The sequence below is a fragment of the Malaya genurostris genome, chromosome 3 (genome assembly GCF_030247185.1).
Source record: "Malaya genurostris strain Urasoe2022 chromosome 3, Malgen_1.1, whole genome shotgun sequence".
In the NCBI taxonomy this organism is placed as follows: domain Eukaryota; kingdom Metazoa; phylum Arthropoda; class Insecta; order Diptera; family Culicidae; genus Malaya; species Malaya genurostris.
Genome location: NC_080572.1, coordinates 270,024,561 through 270,048,641, shown reverse-complemented (window position 1 = coordinate 270,048,641; position 24,081 = coordinate 270,024,561). Strand labels below are relative to the sequence as shown.

General features: G+C 38.3%; 1 protein-coding gene across 2 annotated transcripts in view; it reads left to right on the top strand.

The window, feature by feature from the left end:
• LOC131438857 (zwei Ig domain protein zig-8) overlaps window positions 1–24,081 on the top strand; it is a 701,379-nt gene that overhangs the window by 568,382 nt on the left and 108,916 nt on the right. For both annotated transcript variants that reach the window (XM_058609195.1, XM_058609194.1), the window contains exon 7: window positions 9,763–9,976. In XM_058609195.1, the coding sequence (XP_058465178.1) occupies window positions 9,763–9,976 (214 nt within the window). The remainder of the gene's footprint in view (window positions 1–9,762; window positions 9,977–24,081) is intronic.

Below are 24,081 nucleotides of genomic sequence, written 5' to 3'. Positions count from 1 at the left end.
TGAGAGAGAGAGAGAGAGAGAGAGAGAGAGAGAGAGAGAGAGAGCTAACACATACACATCAACTTTAAATGCACCTTTTACCAACCAAGCCGATGTGTGCTTCTGTGGCTCAGTCGATTAACAGACGTACTTTGAGATCCAATGATTCTTGGTTCAAGTCGAGGCGGTCGCTATCAGTATTCATTTTTTTTTCATTTCAATGAATCTCATGTCATGTAATTTAAGACACAATATCGAATGTTCTTCCACGTAAATTTTCGTGAACTGCGACACTCCACTTATGTGCATCTAATAACGTGTAAAATCACAGGGTTTTTTTTAAAGTGTATATCTTAATGTACTCACCTTGTTTAAAGTGCACATTCATGTTTACATGCTTTAAGTTGTACATTTAAGCGAGTTAAATTTACACGAGTCAGTGTGTGTGTATCTCTAACTAACTATAGATCTACTTACGAGAAAGTTGGGAATGCGTGAGAGAAGCCCATTGTTTTATCTAAGTGAGCTGATCCTTTGATTAACAGTACACCCAAACCTCCGTTTACGAACACTTTTTATACGTTACCTCTTTTTGCGTAACTCTTTTTACGAACCAAATCCCAAAATCCCTACTTCGTAAAAAGAGGTTTTGGCATACATCGAAAGCGAGTTCCGACTCCATGGAAACTACTACAATATGGGTATTTTTGGAACGGGTTTAAAAAGTAGATTCCGGAAAATGATGTTTGAGGTATTTTGGAAATCCAAGATGGCGACTTTCGGTTGATTGATATTCCTCGAAACCCTTACAATATGGGTATTTTCGGAACGGAGTTAATTAGTAGATGTCGGAAAACGATATTTAAGGTGGTTCTTAAATTCAAGATGGCGGCTTCCGGTTGCTTGATATTCTTTGAAACCCTTGCAATATGGGTATTTTCGGAACGGGGTTGATGAGTAGATGTCGGAAAACGATGTTTGAGGTGGTTCTAAAATACAAGATGGCGACTTCCTGTTTATCGGTATTCCTTGAAAACCTTAACAATATGGGTATTTTTGGAAAGTATTTAATAAACAGATGCCGCAAAACTATGTTTGGTGTCGTCTCGAACTCCAATATAACATCCTCCGGTTTATCGATATGACTTATAAACCCTTCAAAACAAAGAAATTTCCGAAACATATTGGATACCAATGAACGATGTTTGAGCTCGTTTCAAAATTCAATTAGATGACTTCCGGTATAGTGTTTTAAAGGAATACCAAGTTCAAGGAAAATGACACTGTTATGCAATTCAAAACCACCTCAAATATAATTTTCCGACGTCTTCTTTTCAATCTCTTTCCGAAAGTACCCATATTGTTAGGGGTTTCAAGGAATATCAAGAAACCGGAAGTCGCCATATTGGATTTCAGAACCTCCTGAAGCATCGTTTTCTGACATCTACTCATCAATCCCGTTCCGAAATTGTCGATATTGCAAGGGTTTTCAAGGAATATCAAAAAACCGGAAGTCGCCATCTTGAATTTCAAAACTACCTCAAATATCGTTTTACGACATCTATTCATCAATTCCGTTAGGAAGATATCCATATTGTAAGGGGTTTTAAGAAATCTCAATAAACCGGAAGCCGCCATCTTGGATTTTGAAACGAGCCCAAACATCATTTTCTCGCACTTACTCTTCACATCCGTTCCGAAAATAACCATATGATGCGCGGTTTTCACATTAATTACACAAAACTTTTTTTTACGAACCAAATCCCAAATAACGTAAACTTTTTTACGAACTACCTCTTTTTACGAACTTTTTAGTTCGTAAATGGAGGTTTCGGTGTAATGATTCAGCCGATTCTTGAATTATAGGAAGTTATGAGTTATTATCCTATTCAAAAATTGCCCGTATGAGTCAATTCATATGCTCTGTTCGCCTTTGCAAAAATTTCAACCATGCATGTTACATTTTATTTCGATAGAACAACTTGAAAAGAACTTTAAATCATAATGCCTTGACCAAAATTTAGTTCTTTTCAAGCCAAACTGACAATATTCAAATTGGCCTTGCTTTCAAGTCTTCCAGCATGCATCGTCCTAAAATCTTTACTGAAACTCAAAAAAACCTCACTAAATCTCAGTAAATCATCGTAGCACTAAAAAGTGAATTTGGCTTTGGTTAGACAACACAATAGAAAATTATAAAATTTATAGGTAAATTTCTACGATTTTTTCTAGGTGTGTGCTCTCGAAGTATATTCGTCATTTTATCCCTCTTTTGCCAGATAAAATTTGAATGACTAATGATCCGTTGCGGTTGTCATGTTTCCAAGCCCCTTGGATCTTTACTTCAACAGCAATTGAAAATTGAGTTAATTTCATGCGTGACGAAAATATGAAAGCTCATGAAAAGAAGCTAACAAAAAATCCTTCCATGACTTGTGCCTAAAGATTCCTATCAGCTGATAAAATTATAGACAGAAACGGCAATTCCCTGAGCATATTTTATTGACGACTTATAACTAAACTCGATTGATGGTGATCGAGTGATATCTTGCCAGTATTACAGCAGAATAATTTTCGTATTTGAGTAGGAAGCACATACTAATATAAAACGCGATAAAATTGCAACGTATTTTCGGTAGCCGGCTACCCAGAACAATAAACTGATGATAACTCATGATAATATTATTCGAAAACAAACAATACCTTGCTTCGATGCAGGTAGAAATGGAGTAGATTCCTTGGTTTCTAGTAGCAACATGCATTGAACTAATAATTCTTCCTTCCCAAGTAGATCTGCATTCAGACGTGGCCGGCGTCGGTATTAATCAGCATGCAGGGACCAACGCATCATTCTCAATCATGTTGAAAAAGGTTTAATTGGTTCTGTCCAATAACGGAGTAAAAAAGTCAAATGGCGTTTTTCATTGGAAGACAATAGGGAAGTGGGTGGTTTTTGTTTTGTACTTTCGTATAGATATCCAAACATTCGAAGACCGTCGAAAGAATGCATTTCTTCTCGAAAGTGCAAAACCAGAGCTACCAACGCCATCATTGTTCTTCAAGGAAAAACACCATTATATTTCATACTTATATACAAAAAAATGCCTATTCTCGTGAATGTCTGTAACGCAGTAAATTCTTTTTCTACAACATTATGTATAAGCTTTCCATTCTTTGTAGGTGATTGTATGAGGAATATTCTTGGGTTATTAAAAGAATTGAATCGATTTGTGCTTTTCTTATATACGCTATAAGTTTACGCTCTAATGCTTGAATTTAACTCATTTAGTAGGCATTTTTTTGTTTCCGGAAGTCACTGTAAAAAGATAAATTTAAATGACCCATACGCAAGGCTCAGTTTTGGCACACTCTCTCCAACTTATCTTGACTTTTTTGGGATGCGTTGATAGCTCTTGAAATGCTCCTGGCAGGTCTTTACTCCTGATGGGGCAGTTTAGTTTCTTGACGTATCCATTCAACCAGAAATTAGCTTCGTCACTGAACACAATTTTTCGATAAAAAGGTAGATCTTCATCCAACTTTGCTAGCGCCCATTCAAGATTAAATTACTGACCAGACGACGATTCATGATTAAGTTATTGATCAAACTGATAAAATTTTACAATGACACAAGAAACAAATCACGCGTGATCTGTCAAAAACAGTGTTGCCAAAAATATACCAGCACAAAAAATCACCCTTTATACACATGTTCTGAATTTCCTTGTGTTTGCAAAATTTTTCTATATTTAGAAGAAGTTTCGATAACTTCTCTAACTGCATGTCATTAAGGTACAAATTAGTACCTATTTGTGGATTTGAGCTTACTGCAATTTTGCCTGTTTGTAGTCTTTTTTTTTTGAAAGTCTATATTGCAAGTAACACTGAAACTTGCAATATAGACTTTCAAAAAAAAGACTGACTGGAACCTCCCAAGCTGTATGTAATTTTCCTCTATAGCATCCCATAACGATAAGGAAATGTTCATGCCATAACCAACTTTGGCAAAAGCTCACCTTCATTCTTCGTCGACAAGCTTCCGATGCCTCGGAGATGTGTTCCGAGCAATTCTGTAACTGCACCATCGGCCGTTTGCGAAGAACTTTTCGCCAGCCGTCGTGTGCAATATTGTGGACCATATTCAGGACCGCAAAGTTCAAGTGAAAGGAAATGGGACCCTCCTGGGAAGTAACTTTTTTTCCCCTTGGTTTGGTCGTTTGATTCAACGACACATGTTGTGCGGGAAAGTGATTCTGAAATAAAAAAAAAAAAACATCTTCCCCGGCACAGATCCGATGGTGGACCAAAATTGCTTTTTTTCTCTCACAAGTACTTACGAGTGTGTACCAGCAGTAATAACGGTCGAAACCTTGTAACAACTATCCACCATCTCGCGATGCGTGATGTGATGTGGTGTGCATTTTTGTTCGACTCAGCGACCGTTTTCTGAGCGCACGACAATAATTGCTTTTACACTTGAGCAGTTTTGATAACGGCTTTGTGTTTGCGATTTTCAACGAATAGCACAAAAAATAAATTTAATTTCGATAATAACTTTTGAATGGCAGCAGTTCCGATTGAAATCATACAATTGTACATTAAAACTGCGTGGTTAGCATTGTTGAGATTTACCCAGTAATGTGACAATGTTTCAAAGCCTAGTCAAAGCTTTCACTTATTCGCCTAACAAAAAATACATCTCAAAACGGGACAAACAATCGTCAAACATATTTACTGACCACGAGCAAACGCCCCCTCACACGCACAGTCACAATATCCTACCTCAACTCGGAACCCGGTCACGCAATCAACAGTTGATGCCAAGCACCAAAACAACTGCCCGATCGATAAACCAGGAGAATGACCACTTCAGTGTCTAACCTCTGTGAGAAAAAAAACTACATCCCATTCCGTCGCCATTTTCCCACTTCACCGGTTCAAGCTAGGAATCGGTGCCAGCTTTTCGTTCCGGTAGTCCCACTCATCGGTCCCGAAGCGGAGTGAATTAAGTGCTCCTGGAAATCACAATCTCTCACAGATTCATATTATCGATAAAGGGCAGCCATCGCAACGCGAACGGTTCTAATTTTCCCCTTATTGGTTATACAGCGGCCGACCCTTGGCTTTGATTTTACTGCTCAGCTCCGGGCAGGAATCGGATACTCAACCGAACAGAAAGGAAAAAAAGGACCCATCCTTTTGCGAACCAGTCGAAAGCTATTATGCGACACAAATTGGATTCAGGACATAGTCGTATTGATTCACCCTGTCCTAATGGATTGAATTGTTTTCCGATTTGAGGGATAAATGAATTGCAGGATAATAAGCAGACATGACTTCTTGCAGTGTCCGTTTCGGTTTGTTTTTAACCATTAATCGAGCATGATATTGAGCCATCATCGGATCAAGTTGTGCTTTCTGGAACAGCAAAATTTTCCACATCTTGAAGAAGAACTTCGGACTCTTGAACACTTGGATTCTTGGACTCTTGGACTCTTGGACTCTTGGACTTTTGGACTCTTGGACTTTTGGACTTTTGGACTTTTGGACTCTTAGACTCTTGGACTCTGGGACTCTTGGACTCTTGGACTCTTGGACTCTTGGACTCTTCGACTCTTGGACTCTTGGACTCTTGGACTCTTGGACTCTTGGACTCTTGGACTCTTGGACTCTTGGACTCTTGGACTCTTGGACTCTTGGACTCTTGGACTCTTGGACTCTTGGACTCTTGGACTTTTGGACTCTTGGACTCTTGGACTCTTGGACTCTTGGACTCTTGGACTCTTGGACTCTTGGACTCTTGGACTCTTGGACTTTTGGACTCTTGGACTCTTGGACTCTTGGACTCTTGGACTCTTGGACTCTTGGACTCTTGGACTTTTGGACTCTTGGACTCTTGGACTCTTGGACTCTTGGACTCTTGGACTCTTGGACTCTTGGACTCTTGGACTCTTGGACTCTTGGACTCTTGGACTCTTGGACTCTTGGACTCTTGGACTCTTGGACTCTTGGACTCTTGGACTCTTGGACTCTTGGACTCTTGGACTCTTGGACTCTTGGACTCTTGGACTCTTGGACTCTTGGACTCTTGGACTCTTGGACTCTTGGACTCTTGGACTCTTGGACTCTTGGACTCTTGGATTCGTGGACTCTGTCTGCCTTTCTGTCTTTCTGTCTTCCTGTCTTTCTGTCTTTCTGTCTTTCTGTCTTTCTGTCTTTCTGTCTTTCTGTCTTTCTGTCTTTCTGTCTTTCTGTCTTTCTGTCTTTCTGTCTTTCTGTCTTTCTGTCTTTCTGTCTTTCTGTCTTTCTGTCTTTCTGTCTTTCTGTCTTTCTGTCTTTCTGTCTTTCTGTCTTTCTGTCTTTCTGTCTTTCTGTCTTTCTGTCTTTCTGTCTTTCTGTCTTTCTGTCTTTCTGTTTTTCTGTCTTTCTGTCTTTCTGTCTTTCTGTCTTTCTGTCTTTCTGTCTTTCTGTCTTTCTGTCTTTCTGTATTTCTGTCTTTCTGTCTTTCTGTCTTTCTGTCTTTCTGTCTTTCTGTCTTTCTGTCTTTCTGTCTTTCTGTCTTTCTGTCTTTCTGTCTTTCTGTCTTTCTGTCTTTCTGTCTTTCTGTCTTTCTGTCTTTCTGTCTTTCTGTCTTTCTGTCTTTCTGTCTTTCTGTCTTTCTGTCTTTCTGTCTTTCTGTCTTTCTGTCTTTCTGTCTTTCTGTCTTTCTGTCTTTCTGTCTTTCTGTCTTTCTGTCTTTCTGTCTTTCTGTCTTTCTGTCTTTCTGTCTTTCTGTCTTTCTGTCTTTCTGTCTTTCTGTCTTTCTGTCTTTCTGTCTTTCTGTCTTTCTGTCTTTCTGTCTTTCTGTCTTTCTATCGCACGTTCAGTGTTCAGTTACCATTTTTTATATTTTCCCCTTTCGTCATACTACCCCTTTTCGCGATTATTATTTGTTCATTTTGTGATGTTGTTTTGTCATTTTTTCTAAATGTTAATTTATTTTTTCATTTGATCCATTGTCGTTCTGTTTATTTTTTGTAATTCTGTCATTTATTTTATTGTTTTTTCTTAACGTTATCTTAACTCTTCATCTCTTTTGCGATTTTTCCCATTTCGTTTTTCTCTATTTTCAAGCTCTTAGTCTTCGTTCATAAAACTTTTTCAATTTGTCAATCTTCTGTTTTGTCAATCTTTACATTACATTTCATTTGACACTACGTCTTAATTTATTTAACTTAAAGTTTATTTATACCCGGTTTTAACCTTACTATGGTCTTTCACCGGGTTTGTATCTAATAAACACTACGTCTTTTGAATCTTTTCAATCCTTCGTCACTCATCTTTCTTCTAGAATTTTCTGTTGTCGTACTTCCCTTTATCTCATTGTTCTTTTTTGACTATATTCCTATTCATCAATCCCCAGCATCGTTTGTCCATTTGTCGCGATTATTGTACTCTGATATTACTTCTTCTTGATATAATTCATTATTTAAGTCATGTTTTCTTCTCTCTTTTTGTAATTCATTTTCTTTGCCACTATTACCACAATTACGCTCTAAATTTTTTCATGTTGCATTCAGCTCTACAATAGATTTGCTTTTATTATAAATATTCCTCTTCTCTGTTTATTTTTCTTTTCTAACATCTATTCATTTTGCTACTTTTTTCTTGTAATTATATAGCTACGTCCATTCTTTATTCGACCGATTTGTAATCCTTTTGCTTTTACTTTGTGTGCCCTAATGATTTCTCAATTTTCCTACATGCCATTATTTGCTTCTGTAATTATTTTCCGTTTGATCACTCCCTTTCGGCACTTTTCTTCTTCTCAAGCTTTAACCATGAGGACATTTTCGGAGGGTTTTCATATTTTGATTATTCCCTAATCTTATGTTCGCCTTCCCTCAGGTTTTCTACTTGTTGTTTGTCTCTTGGGTCACTCATCTAATTTTCACACTTTTCTTAAGTCATACGTTTAGTTTGTCATGTTTTTTTTTCCTTTTTCAATATTTCATTTCATAATCTACCACTGTGTGATTCTTTATTTTTCACCACTTTTATACTAAATCATAATTTGTATTCATTTTGTCCACATTCCTTTCCTTCAGACTTCACCCTCGATACTGTCTTATTTTACAATTCTTTTTTCGTTGTCATTTTTTTAGTTGGCTTTTTTCCTCTCACGTATTACTTTTGAACGCCTTCTTTGTTATTTTTCCATTTAATTTATTCTTCATTTTTTTTTCTCATGGTACTTTCTTTCTCTATTTGCTAAATTTTTCTCTCTCCTCAATCATTTTTGTTGTCATTTTCCCCTTCTTTCATTTTTTGTTTATGTTTTTTGTTCTTCTGCATTTATGTTTTCTCTTTGTTCGACGCTGTATCATTTTATCGCTATCCGGTCAGTCTTTCTTATTTAATTTTTCATTTTGCTCGTTTTTCAACCCTCGCTTCTGACTGTTTCTTTTCCTTTTGTAAATCTTCCTAATTATCATTACTACTTTTTCTAGACACTCTTTTTACTTGCGTTATTCTTCCCATTCCTCATACATTCTTACTGTTATTTTTCCCTTCTTTCATTCTTTCATGTTGTATGAAACAAATTTTTTTCATACCTTTCTTTTTCATTTATATTTTCTCTTAATTAGTTTTCTATTCTATTGTTTTATTCGTTATTTTTTTAAGCTATGCTCATCCCGTTCGTCATTCCTGCTGTTAGTTATTGATTCCGATTTGTCATTTTTTTCTTCAAGTTTTGTATTTGCTTTTTTCCTTCTTTTAATACTGTTTATCTATTTTCATTATTCATTCTTATTGCCAGGAATTCAATTTTTCATTCGATGCTTATTTTTAATTCAACTGTTATATTAATCCTTATTCATCCTTCTTCCTTTTTAATATATTCATATTGTTTCATTTATTACCATTTCATTTCTTCATCTGTCTGTTTTGCAATTAAATCTTCTTGTCCTTCTTTCATGTTGTTGTGATTTTTCTTATAGGCATAATTCTTTTACTAATGGTTTTCTTTCGTTTTTTTGTTAACTTTTACCCATTAATCTCTTGTCATCCTTCTATATCATAGAATCTTTGAATTTTCTCACTGATTCCCGAGGTCACTTCTAAATTCCAAAATTTTTTCAGACTAACCATAGTACGTGCGCGGTAAAAGTGTCTTAAAACGCTTGACGTTTTCAGCCCAATAATATTATATAAATTTATTGAGACTTTATCAAACCTGCCATTTAGCTAGAAATGCTATAAAAGTGAATGCGCCTACATGAAAAAGTTTTTAATGGAGACGCCTAGTATTTTGCAGGAAAGAGGATTTATATTGGAATGGAAAATTCCAACCGATATCAATCATATTTTAGTTTTTTTGCTCATTTGGACATTGGAAACTTTTGCAAACTGCTTTCTAGATTATCACACTAGACACTATATATCACAGATCCGATTTGTTCGGAATAACGAGAAAATGAGTTAGATGATCATCGCACAGCGGTACCCCAATGGCGTGAAGAGCATTTTCACTTACGACATCAGTTTCGAAACAGGCTAATGTGAAAAGTTGAAATTGAAAGAGTTTAATAAAATAACGAACTTTACACCCCCTTCACACAGCACTCGTACCTACGGGTGAACTCCTTTTTCCGGTAAATTGATGCTACGCTTGTGCCGTGCTCTGCCGCTACCACTTCTGCTGCTGCTGCTGGTACAAGATAATCTCGCTTCGTAAATTCAAAATATCCTTACTGACACTTTCCCTGAACTTTTGCTTCATTTTTCCCCCTACTTCCGCAGAGCCCACAGCCACCCCAGTATGTGTACTGGCAACGGAACGACCGGATGATAAACTACGACGATTCGCGGCGGGATATCTCCATCGAAACGGTGCCCGGTCCGCGAACGCAGAGTCGCCTCATCATCCGGGAGCCGCAGATCAACGATTCCGGCAACTACACCTGCTCGGCCAGCAACACCGAGCCCGCCAGTATATACGTGTTCGTGTCCAAAGGTGAGTGGAAGAATTTGTCTTGAAAATCTAAGATACCGATACCGAGCTTTGAACATCCGTTATAAAATTTAGCAACCCTAATATGCATTACATAGCATAGGTCGATCGGTACAATATATGACCCCCCACCGTGCCATTATTTCAGCCGGAAACTTTTCCAGTAAAAAAACATACATTTTGTACGATGTTTCCCTACCTTCCGCTCGGGGTTTTCCCCCGTTAGTCGGGCTTCGCTAATGGCTTTTTGTGACGCAAGCAAGAATCCCTCTTTGTAGAACAAAAAAAAAACAAAAGTCTAAGGCAGGTGTTAAATGCATGGTGCGAAAATGGAGGGGAAACCTTACCGACTGTGGCAGAACTTTCTTCATCGCATTTATCTTGCCAGCCCGTTTAGTGACGATAATATTCTGTAATCCGATTCGCGAGGCTGCACGCTAATGCAGGACTTCCTCGGAACTGATGCAACAGTGGAAGACTTTTGGAACGGGAACGGAACTGACGAAAAAAAACACTAACACTTGATGTAATTGTGGGAAGAATTATTTCCAACTTGTGGTTTCTGACAAACTGTAATTTGTCTCCTGACATGAAACAACCAGATTTGCATAACAAGCGGATCATTGTGTGAATGTCTCAATCAGTTCGTGGCTCGTGCTGCTGTATCAAAAAAATACGAAATGCAAACGAACAAAATCAACCGGCACAAAAAAAACCCTTCACCGAACCGAACGAGACCGAAATTTCGAGTGAACTTAATATCACTTTCGCCGACATTTGCTTTCATTACTTCAAAGCAAACTGATTACAACCGAACCGTCAACGGAGATCAATTTTGGAGAACGTTTTAACATTTTTTATTTATTTTTTTGCACTGTTGTTGCTTCTGTCAGTCAAACGAATTGCGAATATTTGCGGATCCGGCAGAAGGCTTTGGGACCTGAGTCTGATTTTTTTTCCTTTTTGTTGTTCGCGCGGTGGAAACTTTTATTGCAATATTAACATTTTGAATGAGACACGATTTGACTGCCATGAAGAATGAAATCAGCGGATTGCTTCAATTCCCAGAAAGACTTTCTTCGGTTCATTTATGCTGGTTCGGTGCCGGGCTGATTGCAAAGAACAAGTTTATTACACTTGAAATCATGCTCCGCTTGGAATTTGCGGTAGATTTTTTTTCTACTTTTGCCTGAAACGATTATATAAAAGAGGCTTTTCTGCTAGAAAACTAGACTGCGAAACAGTGTTGGGCCATCACTTTTCCAGTAAACATTCACTGATAAACTATAAATGAGAATGAATTATTGGAACAACTTTCGTTGGCTTTTTCAAGTACTCGACCTAAAACTGTAGAAAAACCTGTTTTAATCCACCTAGTGGTGTAACGATGCCTTTCTCATGTATATAATATTGTGGCATTCTATTCAGAATTTCTCATACAGAATAAAACAGTGCTTTGATTGAGTAAGTCATCCTTAAGAAAACGAAATGGGTTCACTATTATATACACTTCCGGCACCGGAACCCGAGAACCGGTATAATCAAAGTCGTGTCGATTTGTGTAGTTTTGAGACCAGTTTAGAATTTTTTTTACGTTTTTTGTTTCGCCGGTTTAAGTGACAGTGTACAATATGTAACACACTTTACCCTATAATTCCGGAACCGGAAGTCGGATCCGGATGAAATTCAGGAATTCCGTATGGAACCACGAGACCTTTCATTTGAATCTAAGTTCGTCAAAATCGGTTCAGCCATCTCCGAGAAAACCTAGTGAGATTATTTGACACATACACACACACAAACACACACACACACACACACACACACAAACACACAAACACACACACACACACACACACACACACACACACACACACACACACACACACACACACACACACACACACACACACACACACACACACACACACACACACACACACACACACACACACACACACACACACACACACACACACACACACACACACACACACACACATACATACATACACACACGCACAGACATTGCTCAGCTCGATGAACTGAGTCGAATGGTATGTGACACTTGGCCCTCCGGGCCAATTTTCACTCGTCGGTTTTTCAAGTGATTGCATAACCTTTCTATATGAGAAAGGCAAAAACTTTATAAAGTAAACTTTATAACTTTAACTCACTTGTCTCCAGTCAGGTGGGACAATATTACCCTCAAGGAACTTGTTGAATAAATTCAACAAACGCCTTTTGGCAGGGTCAGGCAGACTTTTCAGCACGTTGCATTTAATTCTGTCTAGCCCCGGAGCTTTATTGTTACACGACAAAAGTGCAAGTGAGAACTCTGCCATCGAAAACGGTGTTTCGTTTGTGTTCGATGTCGTGACGCGAAAGATTTTCTGTTCCGGAACAGAGTCGGGACATACTTTTTTAGCGAAATCGGATATCCAGCGGCTAGAATATTTCTCGCTTTCATTCGTGGGGTTTTTGTTGTGCATTCGTCGGGCTGTGTTCCAAAGAGTGCTCATCGATGTTTCTTTTGTTAATCCGTCAACAAATCAGCGCCAGTAACCTCGTTTCTTGGCTTTAATTAAGTTCTTCATTTGCAAGTTTAACACCGCGTAATTCTGATAATTATCAGGTGTTCCATTTTTTCTAAACTGATGTTCTTTCCGCATTTAGTAATGAGCACTCTTTGTCCCACCACAGATTGGGAGGACGGATGTTAGTTTTCGCGGCGGGTACACTTTTCTTCTGAGCTTGAATCGCGGAATCGAGAATCAAGCTAGCCATAAACGTGTAATGTTTCTCCGGAGGAAATTTTTGTGTTGTTTCGAGTTTCTCAGACATTGAATCTGTGTAGTTTTCGAAGGGGCTGGGGTCCACTAGGAGATTGATAGTACCTATTAGCTCTCTCCGGACAGTACCAGCCTAGATGCCGTGTGGAATCCGGCGGAAAAAAATGAACCAAGAATAGATCCACTGGGTTCCTGCTTCCATGTCGTTGAAGGCGACAATTTCAGGAGTTTATTTTTCCTTTCAGTTATCAGATATTTTCAATGTTTCACTTCTGATTACTCTATTTTACTAAATTATCTCTTCATTCAATCTATTAATTTCCGTCTAGCTTCGGAGAAAGGTTGTATTTGGAATGTTTTCTTCTTCCATGTTATTGATTGTCTTTCAGGATTATAAATTGAATTGATAACTGTTGCGCAGATCCGTTGATATTACAAAGTTAATAACAGAGATAACATATATCGGTATATTGAATACATAGTAAAAACACTTGATATTAATATTTCAAATAACAAATTAATATTTTTCTCGGTAGCAGGCTGCCCAGATCAACCAGTATAGCCAATTAATAATTTTATTTAATAATTAAAATAATAAAGCGGAAATAATAAAGACGCGCGTGAAATCTTTTTACCTATATTTGGTGATTTAAAATGATTTTATAACAACTGTTCAGAATATGTCAATGCAATGAATCAACTATTTTGTCTACATCCTATTCACTCGTTTATTTTGTATCACGTAATTTCATTTAAAAAAATAGGGAAGCTTTTATTCTTTACGCGATAGTTTTGCAAATTTTTCTTTAGTTTCCTCGAATAAGATCTGTGAATCAAGACTTCCCGGGACTTTAATATAGGATATTGTTGAAACGTTCTCTCAGGAAGTCAGTGAGTTTAGTGGTGCATCCGAGCATCTTGAAACCGGAAGATACTGAGTCGCGCGCGAAACCAATACTGAAATGTTTACTAACAAATATCCTTCTCCCGTGACACTTGTGGAGTGCGCAGTAGTATATACGGCCTCTAGTAACAACAAGTGTTGGACTAACATTCCTTCCCATTCCTTAGACGATCTACGTTCGGGCCTGACCGGCGCCGGTACTGATCAATGATTTCTGGGATTACCAGAAGATGTACATTGAAGGATGATTTACCAGTCCCAGGTCAGATCATCTAGAAACTCCCTGTACAATTTCAGCTAATCCCGATCAGTAACGGAGTAGCAACCAGGGGTGGTCGCTCAAGCTCAAGCTCAAGCTCAAGCTCAAGCTCATTGAATCTGTGTAGTTTTCGATAGTCTTAATCCACTGGCGACTGAAATTACGATAGGCAGATGATCGCTACCGTGGGGATCAGGGATTACCTTCCACGTGTAATCTAACCGTAGCGAGGTCGATCAAAGGGATAAATCCAGCGCACTTGGTTTTGCTGGTGGTGCAGAAATCCCTGTCATTTCTCCCGTATTCAAGATTGTCATATTGAAGTTGTCGCAGATATCATGGATCATAGCTGATCTGTTATCGTCGCCCTTTCCCGTACCGTGTAAGTTAAAGTTTCCTAAAACCAACATCGGTGCGGGAAGGTGCTCTATGATATCACTGAGCCGCCGATGCCCAACCGAGGCTCTTGGGGGAATGTAGATGGAAGCATTGCAAAGGTCCTTGCCCTTGATTAATTATAACATGACATGTCACAACTTCAATACCTGGTATCGAGGGGAGGTTAATACGATAGAAGGAATAGAACTTTTTGATTCCCAAAAGTACTCCTCCGTAGGGATCATCTCGATCCTGGCGAATAATTTTAGAATCGTGGAAGTTTAAGGGCACATCAGAAGTTAGTCAAGTTTCGCACAATGCAAATGCGTCACATTTCAGATTATTTACTAGAATTTTGAAAGGATCTATATTCGGGATATTACTTCTACAATTCCACTGTAAAACTTAAGCCATCGAATGATACGATCGCTGAGAGAAGGGGCCAATTTGCAGTCATCTGCTTCAAATAGGTTTTCACATACGTTAGGTATGAAAGCAATTAAAATGCTTTTAAGAGAATCAGAAATATTAAAATTTTTAAAGATCCAGTCCTCAATATCCGAGAACTTGATAAGTCCAGCAGTTCCAAGTTGGTTCTCTTGTTGGTTCTCAGGGACGCTTGGGGGGGTTTGGTGTCCCAGGAAGTGATGAAAATTCCTTCTTAGCGTTTAGATTCCCTAGACCAGGAGCATTTTACTTCGGTTTTGCTTTAGCATCACTTCCTATAGCTGTAATTTTTCGAGGCCCTTCTAAAGATATCTTCGAACCTTTACTAGGGAGCTTATGAGAGGATATATTTCTAAAGCTATGAGGGACAGCCACCAAAGGGTCGACAGCATCATAAGCAGGCATATGGGTTCGTTGTCTGTTTAGGAGGTCTGGCACTCTTCAGGATATCTGCAAAAGAGCGTCTTGCAAATTCCTTCAGGGAACGCTTCATTCTGTCACCGCGAAGTTTGTACGCGGGATATGCTGAGAGGTCATGTGGACCCTCCTTACAATAGAGGCACTTTTCAATATTCTTACCGCAAGAGCCATCCGCATGGGCACCCCACACAATTAGCACAACGAGCCTTATTTCAGCAATGGGAGGCTGTATTGCCCGTGGCATAAAGAAACGAAGCCGAGCCAGCAATGGTTACTCGATAGGAATCCGATTGGGGATAAGATTTTGTTCCATCCCCGGTGATCGTTACTGAATGCAATCGTTTGCAATCCAGTATATTCTTCAGTAACGGGTCTTTAAAAAAACCGGCCCCGTATCTAAGAATGTCTTCACAAGTCAGAGTCGAATCGGTAATCACGCTGTTTATTTCGACTTTACGAGCCACGTAGACACGATAGTCCCGCGTAAAGTGCTCGTTTCGAACAATCTCGTTTGCCTGCTGAGAGCTGGTCAACAAGACCCTAAGCTTGTCTGGGTTACGTACTTTATCAATTCTTTTCACAGTAGGGTATCGCGAGGTCAAGTCGTGAGAAATTTTCAAAATGTTTAATTTTTTGTCATTTGATTTGGTCCGGAAATAGACCGCGTAAGGCCCGGGCGGGAGTTCGAGCCCATCGGGATAGTTCTTAATGCGAGACTTTTTACGGAAGTCTCCATTTTATCATTTGGGGGAGGGGGATTAACAATAAAAGACCTTGAATTGTACCCGCGCAGATAACAGTAAAGATATTTAAATTCGTTAGGAGAAAATACAAAAAAAAACAACTACACTTAGCTTGTAATCCTTGTTATGAGCGGCCGTCGGAATTGGTCTCGTCGACCGGTGTATCAAAAACACAGCAGTGCAAAAAACCTACGAGGAGGAAAAAGAAACAATTGTCTGTGTTCTCTCTGTCCAACGGCGCTTTTTACTTGTAACGCACGATAACTACACACAGTTTATTTAATATAATCACTAGGCACTGAGTCCTAGTTTCCCATCCGCTCAAGCGCACAGCCTACTGAGCATTGATCCCTTTTCATTGATTGATTGTCTTCGATTAAAATAAAAATTATCGCACATACTCATCACTATAAAAAGTCCTGGACCTCTCACAGCAAAGACGTGAATAGTTTCGAACCATGTACATTTTTGTTGAGAACAAGCTTCTGAATGGCCCAATACCAAATTTCATAACAAACTAAAGACTGTCCCAGAAAGTATGGACGCAACCAGAAACCGCTGCCATTTCGCAATGGTTCAGAATCTGTCAATTTTTTTGGCTCCTTCTTGTTCATTTAGGGGTTAGCCAAATTTTGTGCTCGGGCACATAACCATTTTTATTAGTTTTACGTTTCGTCTTTGACTCATCAGTGCAGAGCAGTTCAAATTGAACTGCTTAGTGCTAAACTCGGCAGTTCAATTTGAACCGCTAAGCAGACGTAAAGTTTCTGCTACTTACAGAACACTTTTTGTTTTGCAACGGAGTTCAATGTCTTTTCTGACGTGCCGAACGAAAACGTGTTTTCGACTATTTCTGGCCGATGCAGGTTTGGTCATTTTGGGGTTAGCCAAATTTTGTGCTAGGGCACATAACCATTTTTATTACCGATTTATTAATTTTTAGTTTGACGTAAAGCCGCCATGACTAAGTTCAGTTTTTGCAATGACTGATCGGAAATAGATATTGGAGAAGCCAAGTGAAAGAAAAACTAACAGAAAAGATGAATTTTTGGAAAAAGATACGCTCAGAGACAGGACTCGAACCTGCGTTCTTATGCATTCCGTGCATACGCGCTACCATTTCGCCACTCTGATCTTGTTTTAGCCACTCCAAAACTCGAAACAGACATAGTAGCAACGTACATCGAACATGGTCTACATCCTGGCCGTCACCCGACCGATATCTTACATCCAAACATCTTCTCTGTCCATCAAACACTAGTCCTCTCGCTTTATACCTATTTCTCCGATCAAGCATTGAGTAGGAGAGTGTATTTGTAATCGCTTGTAATGTTTGGATGTAAGATATCGGTCGGGTGACGGCCAGGATGTAGACCATGTTCGATGTACGTTGCTACTATGTCTGTTTCGAGTTTTGGAGTGGCTAAAACAAGATCAGAGTGGCGAAATGGTAGCGCGTATGCACGGAATGCATAAGAACGCAGGTTCGAGTCCTGTCTCTGAGCGTATCTTTTTCCAAAAATTCATCTTTTCTGCTAGTTTTTCTTTCACTTGGCATCTCCAATATATATTTCCGATCAGTCATTGCAAAAGCATTTTTATTAGTTTTACGTTTCGTCTTTGACTCATCAGTGCAGAGCAGTTCAAATTGAACTGCTTAGTGCTAAACTCGGCAGTTCAATTCGATCCGCTTTCTTGTTGTTTACACTCTTCTCTAACCACTTGTGCAGTTGTTTATTCGTTTTCATTAGCTTGTTTCGAATTGCGTGGACTTTCAGCAGAACAACGTCGAAAAATTGTGTTCAAATGGTGCACAGAACACGGACTGTCACTGAGAAAAAAAGGAAGGAGTGAGTGAAAAAGCCGTGCGAAATGCAATCAGGAAGTGTGAGGTGAGGATAACAACTTTGAGGATAAACCGAAAACGGGTCGAAAAAAGGTTCTGCTAACCCTCAGTTGGATAAACGTACACTGAAAGCGTTCGAGTAAAAGAAGGAGGTTTCAGTTCGGGATGTGGCCAACAAAGTGGGCACTTCGAAGTCAAATGTTCTTCGTGCTAAAGAACGTTTGAATCTTCGAAACTATGAGAAGCAGAAACAACCAAAACGTAGTCCGAAACAAGAAGCATCGATCAGGCCGAGGGTTCGAAAGCTGTACAATACGATTCTTGCTGGAAATTTGAACTACATAATCATGGACGACGAAACCTACGTGAAACTCGATTGCAAATCCTTGCCGGGACCACAATATTATACGGTGCGAGAAGGGCAAGTGTTAAACCAGTCCGAGACATCGATTGAAGTCGAAAAATTTGGTAAGAAAGCCATGGTCTGGCAAACAATTTGTAGCTGCGGTAAGATTTCGAAACCCTTCATCACCACTGCTTCGAAGAACAGCGAAATATACATAAAGGAATGTTTACAAAAACGACTTCTACCCATGATTCGAAGCCACAAGAATCCTGTTGTCTTCTGGTCATATCTTGCTTCTTACCACTACTCGAAATCAACGGTAGAATGGTATACAACCAAAAATGTCACTTTCATCCCAAAAGACATGAATCCTCCAAATTGCCCACAACTTCGACCAATTGAGGGATTTTGGGCATTAACGAAGGCACATCTTAGGAAACATGTCTCGGCAGCCGAAACCATTCAACAGTTCGAAAAAGATTGAAAAAAAAGTGTCAAAACTTGTAGCCAAGAAGTCTGTACGGAATTTAATGAGGAATGTTCGCCAGACGGTGCGCCAGCTAGTCTACAATGGCTTAATAGCAAATGTTGAGAATAATATTCTGTTGTTGTAGTCTAATATTATCAGTATATCGAATATAATTTGAATATCTAACACTTGTGAATTATTTACAGCGAAATCAAAGTGCCTCCGCCCATACTTTCTGGGACAGTCTTTATCCACTAGTGTTTGAAGAAACATCTGATCGTGTCAGACGAGTTCCTGTTTTCATCAAGCTATGCAAAAAGACGAGTTTCGTGTCCTGAAGTTGCAGCAACGGTGGTGAAATTGAATGATTTGCGGTACGGATTGGTCCACCATCCCAACTTATTCTCCAGACCTGGCTTCCAGCGACTATTATCTATTTTCAAAACTGAGAAGGTTTTTCCAGGGAAAGAAATTTTCGTCGAATGCTGAGGTCATTGCAGAAAAGGAAGACTATTTTGAAGGCCGTGACAAATCTTTTTTTTTTTTCAACGGGCATCAAAATGTTTTCACGGTGAAAAATCGACTAAATGTCTTGAATACCAAATTAAAATTGGCAATGTACTATCAAAAGCTTATTTTTTGAGTATTTAAAAATGAATATAAATTGAAATAGAAGTAGCGTCAAAAATTACTTTGCAAATTAGTTTGAAATGAATCATTTTATTCTTAAAGTAAACAAAAATGTATGATTATAACAAACACAAGCGTTAGTTGAAATATCTAGATTTTAATTTCATTTATTCCAACGAAAAAGGTTATAAATTTAAAGTACCACAATTATTACCTATAACTAAAGTACAACTATTTAAAACTAATTTTTCAGATTGAATTTCAAGTACACATAACTATTTTCATTTTTTACGTTTCGCTTTCAGCTCATCAGTGCGTCAGCGGTTTATGTTGAACCGTTAGGTGGCGTTAGCAGTTCAACATAAGCTGCTGTCGCACTGATGAGCTGAAAGCGAAACTTAAAAAATGAAAATAGTTATGTGTACTTACCACAAATCCGGTATCCATGTGGTACCAAACCCCTAAATAAATTGAATTACTGTGAAATTGTTTGTCAAGAAATTGACAGCAACGCACAAAAAAAGTTTTTTTATATTTTTCAATATATTGTTTGGAACAAACTACTTCATTGAGCAAAATTTATTATCATGTTTTGTAATTTCAAGCCAGCAAAGTTTGCTATATCAAACCAAATTTTCTTTTGTCACTATTTCAATAAAAAAAAACCTGTTTTAATCCACCTAGTAGTGTAATGATGCCTTTCTCATGTATAATATTGTGGTATTCTATTCAAAAAATTCTTCTTCGATTTTTGAAAGAAACCAAGAGATTGTTTGTACATTAACTAGTATAACATACAGAATAAAACAGTGCTTTGATTGCGTAAGTAATCCTTAAGAAAACGAAGTGGGTTCGCTATTATATGCACTTCCGGTACCGGAACCCGAGAACCGGTATAATAACAGTTGGTTCGTACGGCCACCAACTAACATGACGTACAAACTCTACTAGTACGCACTCTAAATTACGATTTAAATATTTGTCGCATCCGAAAATATGCAGTAATTTTTGGTAGGACCATAAGATTTTTCAATTGATCCTAATATTGGGAATAACGGTTTAGAGTCCAGTTTATAACATTTTTTACGGTTTTTGTTTCGCCAGTTTAAGTGACGGTGTACAATATTGAACACACTTTACCCTATAACTCCGGAACCGGAAGTCCGATTCGGATGAAATTCGGGAATTCCGTATGGGACCGGAAGACCTTTCATTTGAATCTAAGTTTGTGGAAATCGGTCAAACCATCGCTGAGACAAGTGAGTGAGATCCATTTTGTATATATGACCACTTTCCGATACTTCCGGAACCGGATACCGGGAACCAGGATAGCCGGAATCGGTTTGTTTAGTTGCCTACTGATAATGACTATCGATTTGTGTAGTTTTGAGACCAGTTTAGAAAAATTTTCACGTTTTTTGCTTCGCCGGTTTAAGTGACGGTGTACAATACTGAACACACTTTACCCTATAACTCCGGAACCGGAAGTCCGATCCGGATAAAATTCAGGAATTCCCTATGGGACCACGAGACCTTTCATTTGAATCTAAGTTTGTCGAAATCGGTTCAGCCATCTCCGAGAAAACCTAGTGAGATTATTTGACACATACACACACACACATACACACAGACATTGCTCAGCTCGATGAACTGAGTCGAATGGTATATGACACTTCACTAGTCGGTTTTTCAAGTGATTGCATAACCTTTCTATATGAGAAAGGCAAAACACCAAATTCAGTTATGTTTACAATTTTGCTCAGCGTGCAGATCTTAGCATCATGCGGTTCGTTCTAATAGAACTTCAATGGAAACGCATGGTTGATTATTATTTATTTTTAGAAAAAAAACCGAAGCACTTCCATGCGTCCAAAATTTTTTTTCGTTTCACCAAAAAAAAACCCAGAGTGGTACTAAAATCGAAGTGCAAAAAACCCTTCTTGATCCACTTAGTGGTGTGATAATGCCTTTCTCTTTCTTCACAATAGTCTCATGATTTTTTTAATCTTTATGTAAAATAATTTCTGACACTAATTTGGGCTCATTCTCGATTTTGATTTTTGACTTTGAGAAGAGTGATGCTAATCTAAAAAACCCTTCTTAGTCCACTTAGTGGAATTTTGATAGATCTTGAAAAATCACCATAGGGGGTGCATGAAATTTCCAAAATCGAAAAAAAAAATTTGGATGCCAAAAGTCTTACACGGGTAAAAATCTATTACCGGTACCATGATTTTTAATCATGAAATCATGAACCATGTTTTCTTATGAAATTTCATTAGCAAAATGATTGATATCATGAAAATTCTCATGAAAGATGTGTTATTGTTCATGATATCAATCGTTTTGATTATGAAATCATGACTTATTATTCATGATAGACATGATTCATAATTTCATGATTTTTAATCATGATTCCGGGAATAGATTTTATCCGTGTAGAATTGCATGAAACGTTGACATTTAGTGTCATATAAAATTATTTTGTCGAAAAATCGACTTTATGGGACTTAGAAAAAAATCTCAAAAGACCATTTTTAAAAAAAAAAATTTTTGAGATGACACTAAATCTCGACGTTTCATGTAATTCTAAGACGTTTGACATAAAAAAATTCTATTTCGGAAATCCCATGTACTCCCCATGTATGGTAATTTTTCAAGATCGAAAATTTTCAAACCTTAACCGCCGGGTAGCACCCCTTACCTATGTCCGATTCATCTCAAATTTTGCATGGGGACTTTTTTCGAGGTGTTTAAACTTTTGAACAATAGCGCTTAACGAAATTAGAGGTGATCCCAAAATATTGACACCCTTATATACATTAGAGCGGTAAAAAACAACGTGTTTTGTCGGTTACGTTACTTATACCATCATATCTCTGGAACCAAAAATCACAGCCATTTGATCTTCGAACTTGATCAATAACCCAACAGTAGCTCCGGAGCCAAAAGTCACAGCCATTTGATTTTTGAACTTGATCAATGGCCTAATAGTAGCTTTCAAACGATCATAAGTTTGTTAAAATCGGTTCAGCTATTCACACACACACTCTCTCTCTCTCACACACACACAGACACACACACACACACACACACACACACACACACACACACACACACACACACACACACACACACACACACAGACACACACACACACACACACACACACACACACACACACACACACACACACACACACACACACACACACACTCACACTCACACACACACACACTCACACTCACACACACACACACACACACACACACACACACACACACACACACACACACACACACACACACACACACACACACACACACACACACACACACACACACACACACACACACACACACACACACACACACGACCCATTGATGTGGAAAAAGGCCACCCAAATTTCTATTGATCGACATTTTCAATCAAACAGTTCAATCAATCGTCACACTTTTGAATTCGCAAATGCACGAGAGTCTGCTTAGATTGATCTTTATTAGGAACCAACACCGAACACGCGAACCCAGAATATAGACTCCTATTTGTCGTGGTTTGTATTTGTTTTGTAGCCGACGAAATTACATCAATAGCCCAAAGGTAAGCAATTATATGTTTGTAAATGCTTGTGATTCGGATATCGATATTTAAACTTCTCTTCGCCAAACTTGTGTTCAAGTTTTTAATGCAAGCTGTTATTTTTACAGCGTTTCTCTACCATTACTACCATTCTGTTAGTTCATCTTATATAAATTAAAAATTAATCTTACGCACTCAAAATTTACCCTGGGGTAGTTGTCAGTTTTTCAGGCGAAACGACATAACATGGAATTTCATCCGAGCTTGCATGACACAAGATCAGAGCATACCAATTAAAGCCTCAAATCGTTTTATGGCACTTTTTGCCTTGCTGTCTAGCAACAACCTACCTCTAGCATGCTACGCGTAGGACTGAAACGTTAGCTGTAATTTTGCTTATATTTATAGCTTCGCGTGCTTCGCACAGTTTCGCTTTTGCATCAATTGACCAATCAGAGCGCTGCTTTCCCTTTGATATATCGCTTACACCTTCAAAACCGTCGACTATGGCAGGGGAATCCGGTATGCCGGAGATTTTTTGCAGACAAAATAGGACACTGCTATCTATTAATCAACATTTCAATGATATGCAATTAATACATGGCTATGAACATTCAAATCAATACGTAGAAATATTTCCAATCAATTGGTGAATAAATATTACTGATTGAAACTAAACTTACTGAGCTGTAAGTGTTCAAAACCTGATTATATTTCTATATGTATTTTTCACGAGTTTCTAATTTGCACCACTATATATAAAACAAAAATGTGTTCCACATTAAAAATGAAATGATGTCTAACGTATAAAAATATGTTTCGAATTTGACAAGTCATCGGTCAGTATTTAAAACCTTGACCATTGTTTGACCGGTTTTGGTTTTTCGAATTTAGAAAGCAAAGACGTAGTCCTTCGACAAAAAACCGTTAAATGACCAGTCAAAGTAAGCGTTTCTGATTCTATTTCTTTACTATGTTGCAGGTTTCTGTCATTAAGAAAGAGGGTCCAATGTTTATTCAAAAGTAATATTGTTTAAAATGTCACAGAATATTTTACAATTATTTTATGATTTTCGTAATTTGAAAATGCAATGATTATCATCGATAACCGATTCCCCCCTAAGTAACGAAATATTATTTTTAAACTTCAGGGTAATCCTTGATTAGGTCGTTGATCTTCGTTGGTCCGGTCCGGAACGGTTGCAATTTAGTATATCTCGTTTTCTTTCATCCCTCATGTGTGCCATTGACTAATTCCTGCACTGCAGTTACCTGATGCACTAGCAGAACAAAAG